Source organism: Myotis nattereri (genome assembly GCF_964212035.1).
Source record: "Myotis nattereri genome assembly, chromosome: 5".
NCBI classification, from domain to species: domain Eukaryota; kingdom Metazoa; phylum Chordata; class Mammalia; order Chiroptera; family Vespertilionidae; genus Myotis; species Myotis nattereri.
The window spans coordinates 105,107,750-105,120,825 of record NC_138080.1 but is presented as its reverse complement, the minus strand read 5'-3'; the positions used below and the strand labels follow the sequence as shown (position 1 = coordinate 105,120,825).

At 41.6% G+C, this 13,076-nt stretch overlaps 1 protein-coding gene across 1 annotated transcript in view; it reads left to right on the top strand.

The window, feature by feature from the left end:
* UBTD2 (ubiquitin domain containing 2) overlaps positions 1–13,076 on the top strand; it is a 32,787-nt gene that overhangs the window by 14,128 nt on the left and 5,583 nt on the right. The window contains exon 2 of the mRNA XM_081093283.1: positions 10,112–10,348. Within this exon, the coding sequence (XP_080949409.1) occupies positions 10,112–10,348 (237 nt within the window). The remainder of the gene's footprint in view (positions 1–10,111; positions 10,349–13,076) is intronic.

Here is a 13,076-nt window from a genome sequence, read left to right as displayed (position 1 = left end):
AAAAGTATTAAATGACATCCAAGATATCTCTCTCCTTTCCCATGAATCTAATCCAAGGGCAGTACAGTTCCTGGTAGTTTTTCTGTTGTGATGTTTAAGTTCCATTTCTGCTCTATGGATTTTGTGTCAAAATCTTTGCCGAAACCGGTTTGGCTCAGTGGATAGAGCGTCGGCCTGCGGACTGAAGGGTCCCAGGTTCGATTCCGGTCAAGGGCATGTACCTGGGTTGCGGGCATATCCCCAGTGGGAGATGTGCAGGAGGCAGCTGATCGATGTTTCTCTCTCATCGATGTTTCTAACTCTCTATCTCTCTCCCTTCCTCTCTGTGAAAAATCAATAAAAAAATATTTAAAAAAAAAAAATCTTGGACAGGCCAAGATACTATTATGTTTTATGGTTCTATTGAACCTACTCTGATTCTTACCTGTTTTGAAAAAAGCAAGAGTGTTTTGACTGCACTTAGAAACCTATTCAAGGAGAAGGACTTGGCAAATGAACAAAATTTTAAGCAAAGTGTGTTTACCCACATTTTTGCCAGGCTCTTTAACCTTAGAATTTCTCAAGCAATGAAGACTTTCAGATTGATAAGGGAGACCACCTTGAATAAAGAAACTTATGGACTGCTAATGTCTTTCTTAAGAAACACTTAGTACTCCCTTGGCAGTGGGGTTGGGACTGGCACCAACATACTTTTGGTAATTGGTGTATGCTGGGAAATAGTGTGTTGTTTGGGCACTTAGGATCAATACCAACTTGGTATGCCATCTTAAGCACCGGTTCATATCTTTGAAACCTCATGGACACCCAAGACCTTACAGATGGATTGATCATGTAGTTTCACTTTGGAAGAGTAGGTCAAAGTCTGGGAGTATGTTGAAAATTTATTCTAGTAACTTTTTTTTTTAACGTGGTCTTTTGCAAACCTCAGGGAACAGTTTATTTTTATTTTTTGAATATATGTTTATTGATTTCAGAGAGGAAGGAAGAAGGAGAGAGAGAGAAACATCAGTGATGAGAGAGAGTCATTGATTAGCTGTCTCCTGCACCCTACCAGGGGTTGAGCCCGCAACCAGCTACTGAGCCAAACCAGCTGGGCTATTCTAGTAACTTAATGCCATGAGGTAGTCCTACTGGCTAAGAATATGAACCTTGGAGTCAGTCAGTCTGTGTTTGAATCTCAGCTGTACTACTTAGCTGTATGATATTTGGGAGATTTTTTTTAGAAATTTTATTCATTTAATAGACATTTAGGTATTGTTTTTTATATAGGCACTGACTTAATTGTATGAGAAGTATTACCTCATTAATACTTGTACCAATCCTATGGAATACATATTATTGTCATCGCCCTTATCCTCTTCCCAGCTAAGTACTTTACCTTTTTAAGTTTGTCTCTTCATTTTATGATGAAATTATTGGGTGAATTCAATGAGACAGTATATAGATAGCACTCAGCACAATGGCTGGACCATAGTAAATATACTCTGTTGATTATTCTTTTTTTTTCTTCTAAAAACAGCATTTTGTGACAAACTGCTACCCTTTACCCATGATACGCCAGAGTGATAGGGGTCATTCCCTCTAAGGTATTCTAAATGCTCGCAGAAAGAATCTTGAAGAATTTTGAGTTTATCAAGAAAAGTCTCAAAAGATCTAATTCTCACCAGACACCCTTATGGTGTCCTGGATCTTTGGGACCAAGTTGGATCTAGATTAATATCATAATTGCTCTACCAAACTCAAATCTATATCCAAGGGATTATCAGAGGGTCACAGGCCCCTTTTTATTTTTAATGACTATTATCTAGCCTTTTTAAAAATAGTATATTTTTAAATTTATTGATTTTAGTGAGAGAGATGGGGATGAGAGAGAAGCATCAACGTGTTGTTCCACTTATTTATGCATTCATTGGTTGATGCTTTCAAGTGCCCTGACCAGGGATCGAACCTGCAACCTTGGCATATTGACACTCTAATCTAGTCATATTCAGTTTTATCCAGTTGTTCCAAAATATCTTTTATAACTTTTTCCATACCAGGTTCCAAAGTTCATGTTTTGTTTCATTTATTATAAACTAGTGGTTCTCAACTGGGGATAGTTTTGCCCAGGGTATATTTGGTAATGTCTGAAGATGTTCAGACTTTTCCCTTTATCTTTTGTATTTTCTATAAACAAGAAGATTTACAAGTTTAAATAGATTCAAGTTAAACATTTTGGGTAAGAATGGTTCATGTGCCCTGGCCGGTGTGGCTTAGTTGGTTGGAGCTTTGTCCTGTACACTGAAAGGTAGGGTGTTCAACTCCTAGGTTCAGGAGGCAACCTGTCAATGTTACTTTCTCACATGGATGTTTCTCTCTCTCTCTTCTCCTCTCCCACTTCCCCCTCTCCCACACCCCCTTCCTTCCCTCCCTCTGCTCCTTTCCCTCCCTTCCTTTCTCTCTAAAGTCAGTAAATAAAATTTTAAATAGATTATGCTTTAATTGCTTAAATTTTATAAACTTGATCAAAGCATAGTAAAGTACTCATTTATATAAAAGCCTAATATGCAAATTGTCCCCTCTGGAGTTCGACCAACTGGAAGTTAGATCGCTCACTATGTTGTGCGCTGACCACCAGGGGGTGGCGCAGAACAAATGAAGGCCTGGACTGGCAGCTGGAAGGCCCCAATCAGCCCTGATTGCCAGCCAAGCCTAGGGACCCTTCCCGTGCATGAATTTAATGCACCAGGCCTCTAGTTTCTATTATAAAATCATAGCACTAAAAATAATATATGTAACATCTACACTAATAAAAGGGAAAGATGCAAATTGACTGTATCTTCGTGACGCCCCACAGCCAATCAGACGTGAGTATGCAAATTAACCCAATTAAGATGGAGGGTTGATTTGCATACACAGGTGCCAAGCGGCTGGGGGCAGGGTGGCCACTTGCGCACGCCAGTGCCAAGCAGCCTGGGTCCTGGAGATGGGCATCCTTGGGACCCAGACCCCTCTGGGCCCACACGCACAGGCACTGAGCAGCTGGGGACGAGGTGCTTGCGTGCACACTGACACCAAGCAGCCTGCGTCCCGGAGACAGGTGTCCTCGGGAACCAGGTTGCTCTGAGCCTGTAGGCCCACGTGTAGGTGCCAAGTGGCCGTGGGCAGGGCGGGAACATCCCCGGGACCCAGGCGCTCTGAGCTGGCGCGTGCACAAGCAGCCAGGGGCGGGGTGGGAACGTCCCCTGCAGCAAGTGAGCAGACAGCAGGGTCCTGCTTGCCCCTGGCCGTGGCAGCGAGGGGCAAGCAGCCCTCCGCAGGGCCCCTACAGAGAGCAGACACCAGGGCCCTGCTTGCCTCTGGCTCTGGTGGCGAAAGGCAAGCAGGGCCCCACAGAGAGCAGACACCAGGGCCTGTGGTGGCATCAAGCAGGCAGGTCCACAGAGAGCAGAGAACCATGGGGAGCAGGCCTAAGCCTACAGTAGGACATCCCCTGAGGGCTCCCAGATTGGAGAGGGTGCAGGTCGGGCTGAGGGTCCCCACCCCCCTCCCCCGTGCATGAGTTTCATGCACTGGGCCCCTAGTACTTAGATAAATATGCATACATGTGATCTTTAGTACCTAATCTGTTACAGAGGCTGAGTACTTACAAATTGAAGCTGACAGACTAGAAAACTGCATTACCTCCTTCCTTATAATAGGATTCCTCATTGGTGAGCCAGCTACCTCCAAAGAAATGAATTAGATGGTTGATTGGATGGGTTGGGGAGGTGGTGCTGCTCACTTAGCTTTTCCTTTGTCCAATCAGATATTCCATTGGTTATAATGAAGCCCAAAAAGGATGGATCAGTGCTACTAGAGAAAACTCAACACATGCTTTATTTTAAGTGAACCTTTGTTATTGATTGGGTATGTGAAAGAAAACATTTCTCAGCCCAGGTAAGACATGGGGTAATATAAGGATAAGAGAGGCCTGGACTTTGAATCTAGTTATAGGGTCATAGTCTTGCCACTTCTTGATCTTGAGCAAGTCTTTTATCCTTGTTAGCTCTTACATTACTTCCTGTAATGTAGTAAAGGTGGCTTGTACCATCTAAGGTTTCCTCCACCTCTAAATTCTCAGACAGTAGAGAGGGTATCCTATATAATAAAAGCCTAATATGCAAATTGATCGAACGGTGGAACAACTGGTAGCTATGATGGGGGCAGATGCTCAATGCAGGAGCTGCCCCTAGGCCCCAGGCCAGCCAAGACGGGTGCCAGCAGGGGCGCCCTGATCGCCCCGCCGGTTGCCCCACAGATCGGCCCTGATCACCAGCCAGGCCTAGGGACCCTACCCATGCACGAATTTCATGCACCAGGCTTCTAGTGGTTATGATAATAACTGTTGGCATGTTAATGCTTTTATTTTAGGCATTTTAATCTCCATATCCTATTTTTATTTTGGCAGTTCGCTGCTTTAGATTAAGGGAATATATGTTATATGTATGCATGTATAAATAGTGCATTGTGAATTTATATGAGAAATATTTTACGAGTATCTTTTTAGGCTAACACAATCTGCTATGGAATGGTCTGTAGGATCTACTCTTACCTTTTAGAGTGGCAGGAAAATTTCCCTTTTATTTTCATGATTTTAAGACTCATTTTCTAAAGTGGGAGCATCATCTCAGTCCTAGTCCTTGCTGCTTTACAGTCTTCAGAATTCTTTGAAACAACATTTTGTCTTTGACGGTGATCTCTTTAAATACCCCTTTTTCTTTTCTTCATCTTTTTTTTTTTTTTTTTTTTTTTTACTCCCTGTCGGCTATTGTGTTAGGGAAAGTGATGCTTTCAGTCTTCAGTCTGCTGAAGGTATTTTGCCTTGAGTTATATCTTGATATTTACCTTATCTATGCATTATGACTTCTTGTTTCTTCATTTGAAGAATTCGATTATTAAATCCCGGTTTTCAAAGCGGGGACAAAAGCAGGAAAATGACTGTAAACACATTTCACTTTGGAAATCACATTGTTTTTAATCAATAAAGTGTCAAAATTAGTTAATGCAAAGTGCATTCAATTGTGGAGTAAAAACATTTAAGATTATGTTGCTATTTAAATCTGAGAAGTAAGCCTTTCTTGTTTTTATTCCATGTTAGAGCTCTTTGTCACAGAGTGGGAAGAAGTGTTGAAAGGTTATAAGGAAAGGTAAGGAGTAGATGAATGTGATTTAAGAGGCTTCTGAGAAGATGAATTTTTGGCAATGTGTCTTGATAAAAACAGGTATTTTTTTAGATGTCTTTTTAAAAATTAGATTTCTGCCCTAGCTGGTTTAGCTAAATGGATAGAGCGTCAGCCTGTGTACTGAAGGGTCCCAGGTTCAATTCTGGCCAAGGGCACGTGCCTGGGTTGTGGGCTCAATCCCCAGTAGGGGGCGTGCAGAAGGTAGCCAATCTCATCATTGATGTTTCTATCTGTCTCCCTCTTCCTTCCTCTCTAAAATCAATAAAATAATTTTTTTAAAAAAATTGGATTTCTGTCTTAGCCAGTTTTCTCAATGGTTAGAGTGTCAGCCCGAGTGACTCAAGGGTGTCGAGTTGGATTCCAGTCAGGCACAAACCTCAATTGCAGGCTCTATTACCAGTCCCTGATCAAGGCACATGCGGGAGGCAGCTAATCAATGTATCTCTTTCAAATCAGTGTTTCTGTCTCTCCTCCCTTCCACTCGCTCAAAAAAAATTTTTTTTTTCAATGGAAAAAATATCCTCGGGTGAGACTTAACAAAAAAATTTGTCTCTTTAATCTTTTGTTTCTTTTTTAATATATTTTTATTGATTTCAGAAAGGAAGGGAGAGAGAGAAACATCAATGATGACAGAGAATCATTGATCGGCTGCCTCCTGCACGTCTCCTACTGGGGGGCCTGCAACCTGGACATGTGCCCTTGACGGGAATCAAACCTGGGACCCTTTAGTCCGCAGGCCAACACTCTGTCCAAATGAGCCAAACATACTAGGGCCAATCTTTCGTTTCTTATATGCATGGAATAAAACTAAGTATGGTTACTTGCCTGCAATTTAAAGATTAAGAAACAGCCGAAACCGGTTTGGCTCAGTGGATAGAGCGTCGGCCTGCGGACTGAAAGGTCCCAGGTTCGATTCCGGTCAAGGGCATGTACCTGGGTTGCGGGCACATCCCCAGTAGGAGATGTGCAGGAGGCAGCTGATCGATGTTTCTCTCTCATCGATGTTTCTGACTCTCTATCCCTCTCCCTTCCTCTCTGTAAAAAATCAATAAAATATATTAAAAAAAAAAAAGAAACAAATATGGTGAATAAGAGCTGTTTTCTGTCTTTAAATCAGAGCATAGTACTTAGTCCTATTTTTATGAGTAATATTGAATATCTGTTTTAGTGTCAGGAGTCAGTTGTGTGAAGCAGGTACATCTGAAAGTTTCAGAGCATAAAATATCTAAATGAGTATATTTTATATCTGTTTTTACATAATTAGAAATGGTTTATTTGGTGCAAATAGAGCTACTTAGCTCCTTAGGCTGATTTCTGTGTCCAGCTATTTGAAGAAATGCATTTTTGTGATATCAGCTAAAATCAAAACACAAGATTCAGTGAGCAAATTCTTAGAAAATGTACTCTGATAAATGCACAGGAAGTGCATGACAATCAGAACAATTCTTTTTAAGATTAGGAAGGTTTACTGAAATACTTACTTGTAGTTTTATTATATACCAATCATTATTATATGTGCTTTACAAATACTAACTTTTTAAGTTCTCATAACAACCCTAAATATTTATGTTTTAATAGGAGCATAGTTTGTGTGTGTGTTTTTTTAATTATGTTTTTATTGATTTTAGAGTAGGGGGAGAGAGAGAAACATTGATGAAAAAAGAGAACCACCAATAATGCTGCCTCCTCCACACCCCCTCCTGGGAATCGAGCCTGTAACAAGCTCTCAGTGCATGGGACAACACTCAGCCAACTGAGCCACACTGGCCAGGGTTCATGGGAGCAGTAGTTTAAATGCTTTTGCTAAATGTTATTTTTCTTTTTACAGTTAGTTCATCTAACATAAGGTAAGTTAGGTAATAAACTATATTTAGTTTCTTTAACATGAAGCTTTTAGCCTCAGTGAAAATTCTGCACTGCTCATTGGTTTCTCTAAAATAATATTTTATGTTGCAGAGTTTTTAAAGTATTTTAGTAATGGACATTCGATAGTCAGATATTCTGTATTATATATGTTTGTTATATAGGTAAAAATAATGAAGATCCAGACTGATAAAGGCAAGCTTACTTCATGTCACAAACTTACTTTTCTTTACTTTTGCACAAAGTAATTACTTTGGAACTTTTGACAGCATATAGATTTGAAAATGGATGTGGAATGATCATTATCCTTATGCAGCATAATGTATCAAGTATTCTTTTTATGGAACTTTGTTCTTATGGTTTTACAGATCCGGGGATGTGCGATAAAGCTACCTCATATTTGTAAGGAGGGTGCTTTTACTTTTACGAAATATTTTCTACCTTTATTATGAGACTAGAGACCCAGTGCACGAAATTCCTGCACTCAGGGGGGTCTCTCAGCCCAGCCTGTGCCTTCTCGCAGTCTGGAAGCCCTCAGGGGATGTCCAACTGACAGGGAGTAGGCCTAAGCCGTCAGTCGGACATCCTTAGCACTGCCGTGCAGATGGGAGAGACTCCCACCACTGCCGCTGTGCTCGCCAGCCATGAGCCTGGCTTCTGGCTGAGCGGCACTCCCCCTGTGGCAGTGCACTGACCACTAGGGGGCAGCTCCTGCATTGAGCATCTGTCCCCTGATGGTCAGTGCGCGTCATAGCGATGGGTCGTTCCGCCATTCGGTCGATTTGCATATTAGCCTTTTATTATATAGAATGGGATAGTTTTTCTGTTGGGTTCCTCTGTTTGAGGGCCTCTTTCAAGTTTCTTTGGTATAAGTACTGAGGTTCTGTAGGTTTTGCTGCTGTTTTTGCCTTTTGCCTTGTGATTCTCACAATGACAGACTTATACCAGGTTATCTCTCCAATAGATGTAATACAGTTGAGGCTAGACAATTCTGTGGAACTACTCAGATAGACCCGAAACTTTATTAAAATACGTATCTACCCATCACATCCTGTCTCCCACCTCTTACTCAGTAAACTAATGTTCAGCATACTCTGCAAACTATTTCTGAGTCACCTAAAGATTAATCTAGCATTAAATAAAATTTACCTTTCATTTTACGTTTTTGGTGTAATCAGGAGGTGGATTGTGATTATCTAACACATTTGGGACACCTTTTGGCAAATAATGTTCTACCTGCATTTATCTGTATTTTTTGTAAGATGCAGTGAAAAGTCTTAGTAGATTGTGTTTTTCACATTTGAATTAAACCTGCTGCTAAATAATTTTCCTTCTCTGCTGTGTACACCCTTTTAGAACTCAACTGGTTTGCATTTCACCAGGGCAAGTTAGAGGGCCAAAAAGCACAGTGAGTCAAAGTATTGAGTGTTTTAAGAGAAAAACAGCTGGCCAGTAGCATGGTGTATTCCTGTGAAGGTGAGAGGATGAGAACTGATGTGTGCTGCCTGGAAATAAAGTGGCCAGATGGGGTAAAGAGAGATGGTTTAATTCAAGTGTTGGACCAGATATGCCTTGCAGCATTAGTTGTCCTATCATCCAGAAACAGTCCGGTATAGGATGTAGAGATTGGCCAGGCTGGAGTAATGTTGTTTTCTTTCTATAATGAATAGCCCAAATTTAATTTGGCCCTAGGCCAGTGGGGGAGTGGTTAATTTCATGGATTCCTTAGAACCATTTTGGCAGTAATTTCTTTTAAATTAGTGTTCTTCCTACAATTAAATATAGAACATTGAATTTTGATGTACACCCTCTCCTTCCCACCTGCTCTGTCATTTGTGTCCCACCCACTCTTACCCAACACTTTAGTGAGCTTCAGTCTTCTTACCTATTTTTCCATCTATCAAACTATTTTTTATGTATGGCACTGCATAAGGGAAGATTGGTTCTGTATGTCAGTGTGAGATCAGTGATTATGGGCCAAGTAAGTATCTGGGTGCAGAGAAGTGGCATGGGACTTGTCCTGGCATTTCTGCTCTGTAACATTCTCTCAGGAGCTATGCTGCCACTTAGGGCAAAACAGGAGTGGACTCTTGTCTTCTTTTTTCTTCTCTTGGATGGAAACTAGAGTAGGGTTTTGTAGTTCTTCTGCTCCTGTGGTTGGTGCGTCTCACCTGTTCCAATCCTAGTTCCTCCAAAGAGTGAAGCACTGACTCTGTCCCTTTCTGTTACCCCTTTCTAAATTAGCTCCTTATGAATTTCAGAGCAAGGCACTCAACAGTTCTTGACTGAAGTTCAGAGGGGGGTTCCCTTGTGGATCTGGTAGTTTAGCTGTTCTTCTCTCACCACAAAGCAGTCTTTTCCCTCTGTGCCATTTCTCAGTAGTTCCTACTAATGGCTTCATATGTCCAGGGGTCCTGAGATTCAAGCTATTGTTGCCATTTGGTTTCCCTAGTATCTCACATCTTAAGGTAACTCTCTTTTGTGGCACCCTTTGACTCTTTTCATTTTTTAAAATATATTCTTACTGATTTCAGAGAGGAAGGGAGAGGGAGAGAGAGATATAAACATCAGTTATGAGAGAGAATCATGAATTGGCTGCCTCCTGCACATCCCCTACTTGGGATCGAGCCTGTAACCGAGGCATATGCCCTTGACCGAAATCGAACCTGGGACCCCCCCAGTCCGCAGTCCAACACTTTATCCACTGAGTCAACTACCTAAACTCTTTTTAAATCCTGTCGTTATTGTCCCGTGAAACACTTAACATTATTTTTCTAGGTAATTTTTTTAAATCATCCTTTGGAGAAGGAATACCAAGTGGAAAAGAACTCCTGACTTGTCACTGGAAGTTTTGGGTCGCGCCATTTAATGTCTCCATTTGCTCTTACAGTTCTGAATTCGGTTAGGGGGATTTCAGAATGCAAGAAATAGCTAGAGGCAGACTTTTAACTATAATTTGATGAAAGAATCAAAGAGGAATGACCAGATAATTTTTAACACATCTTTTGTAACTTTTGGTTTTGATGTTAGCCTTTTATTCTCAGTTGCTTTAGGTCGCAACCAGCCTTTGAAAAAGGAGAAACCTAAATGGAAAAGCGATTATCCCATGACAGATGGACAGCTGCGCAGCAAAAGGGATGAATTTTGGGATACTGCACCAGCTTTTGAAGGCCGTAAAGAGATTTGGGATGCCTTGAAGGCTGCAGCACATGCTTTTGAGAGCAATGATCATGAACTGGCACAAGCAATCATTGATGGTGCAAACATAACGTTACCACATGGTAGGTGATCCTCAAGGACAACGGGGAACCCAGTGGGTTCATGTCTAATAGTAAGAAACCAAATGGGAAGTGTTCATTTACTTGCTGTGCATTATTCTACCTTTCTTTTTTTTCCTAAAAAGGAGCGTTTCTCTTTGCTTCTTTGTGTATATTTAACTAGAGGTAGCTTTACTTGATATGTCTATATTCTAATTTTGAAAATATTTTTAATCTCAAGAAATAGAACTGTTGTTTACTTGTTAACTTGTATTTTTTAGCTTCCATACAACCTAGTTCTCCATCAAGGTCCAATTTCCTAGAGCTTCTACTTCACTGGTTTTCTACTTGCACGAAAGTGGTAGTCTCAAATGTAGATCTCAGAAGTCATAGAGCAGGGGTCCTGAAACTTTTTAAACGGGGCCAGTTCACTTTTTAAACTTTGGAGGGCCGGACTATAGTTTAAAAAAAAAAAACTATGAACAAATTCCTGTGCACACTGCATATATCCTATTTTGAAGTAAAAAAACAAAACAGGAACAAATACAATATTTGTATTTGCATGTGGCCCGTGGGCCGTAGTTTGAGGACCCCTGTCATAGAGACTCAGTGGATGCTCCTTTAGTCATTATACTTTTTCATCAGGACTATTTTTAGCATATACTTAGAAATGAATCTCATGTGATCCTAAGGACAGTTTCTTTGATTGTAGCTCTGAGCATTATTAGAAACCTTTGCTTAGAAATGTGAAAGCTGTGGTTTTTTTAAAAATATGTTTTTACTGATTTTTAGAAAAGGGAAGGGAGAGGGTTAGAGGGAGAGAAATATTGGATAAGAGAGGAACATTATCTATCAGCTGCCTCCTGTACACACCCCTGCTGGAGATCGAGCCCCAACCCAGGCATGTACCCTGACCTGGAATCAAACTGGTGACCTCTTGGTTCCTGGGCCAACACTCAACCGCTGAGCCACACCAACTGGACATGGAATGTGAAAGCTTTGAATATTTTCCAGGGACACATATATACTGGACCCATGCACATCCTCTTGCTCGGTCTCCTTGATTAGATACATGCAAAAATGTTCATGCTATATAAGATTTAGGTGTTAATTTTATCTTCTTTTTTTATTTCTATATTTATAAATTTATTTTTCTCTTCAGTTTTTCAAGTTAATATTTTTCTAAGTTCCTTTAGCTATATATATATATATATATATATATATATATATATATATATACACACATACACACACACACACACACATATGTGTATACTAGGGGCCCGATGCACTAAATTCGTGCAAGAGCAGGCCTTCCTTCCCTGGCTGCCGGCACTGGCTCCCCTCTGGCACCTAGGACCCAGGCTTCTCTTGCAGCCTCGGCTTCTTCTGGAAGCTCGTCCAGTCTAATTAGCACATTATGCTTTTATCAATATGCTAATTAGACCAGACAGCCGAACAACCTTCTGGACGAAGCCGCGGGGGCCATGGCAGAGGTGGTTAGGGGCGATCAGGCAGGCAGGTGAGCAGTTAGGGGAGATCAGGCAGGCAGGTAGAGTGGTTAGGGGCGATCAGGCAGGCAGGCGAGTAGTTAGGAGCCAGCAGTCCTGGATTGGGAGAAGGATATCCGACTGCCAGTTTAGGCCCGATCCCTGTGGGCCTAAACTGGCAGTTGGACATCCCCTGAGGGGTCCCAGATTGCGAGAGGGTATAGGCCAGGCTGAGGCCTTGGGCCGCCCCCCCCCCCCCCGCCTCTGTGCACAAATTTTGTGCACTAGGCCTCTAATAGATAATAAAAATGGCGGAACGACCAGTCACTATGATGCACACTGACCACCAGGGAGCAGACGCTCAACACAGGGCTGTCCCCCAGTGGTCAGTGCACTCCCACAGGATGAGCACTGCTCAGCCAGAGATAAGGAGCAGCGAGCAGGTGAGTGGTAAGGAGCAAGGGGTCCTGGACTGCAAGAGGGATGTCCGACTGCTGGCTTTGGCCTGATCCCCTCAAACACCCCCCAAGGGCTGCGAGAGGGCACAAGCCAGGCTGAAGTACCGCACCCCATTCCCAGTGCACCGGGCCTCTAGTGTGTGTGTGTGTGTGTGTGTGTGTATTCAGCTGTATGCATAGTTTCCTATTTTTATTATACCTTCATTGTTCCTTTTTCATTATCTTCCTTTGTTTATATTTTCAGAAGAACAGTGCCTTTTACTGTTTAATCATCCGCTTTATGTCCTTTGACTCTTTTTAAAATAAAATGTGTTAAACTGTCTTTCCCAATTTTCTAAATATCCATTAATTTTCTGAATGAATTCTGCTCCCAAGAAACTTTGTGCCCTGGCTGGTGTGGCTCAGTTGGTTGGGTCCCATGCATCAAAAGGTTGCTTGTCTGATTTCACAGATTTTTTTTTTATAAATATATTTTATTGAGTTTTTACAGAGAGGAAAGGAGAGAGATAGAGAGTTAGAAACATCGATGAGAGAGAAACATCAACCAGCCGCCTCCTGCACACTTCCCACTAGGGATGTGCCCGCAACCAAGGTACATGCCCTTGACCGGAATCGAACCTGGGACCTTTCAGTCCGCAGGCCGACGCTCTATCCACTGAGGCAAACCGGTTTCAGCTCACAGATTATTTTTATTGATAATTTATAATCCTGGATATTTAATTTGGATAGAGGATAACCATGAAATGAAATCATATTTGACTTTATGATCTGGATTTTCCCCTCTTTGGTTTTACTTTAAAACTC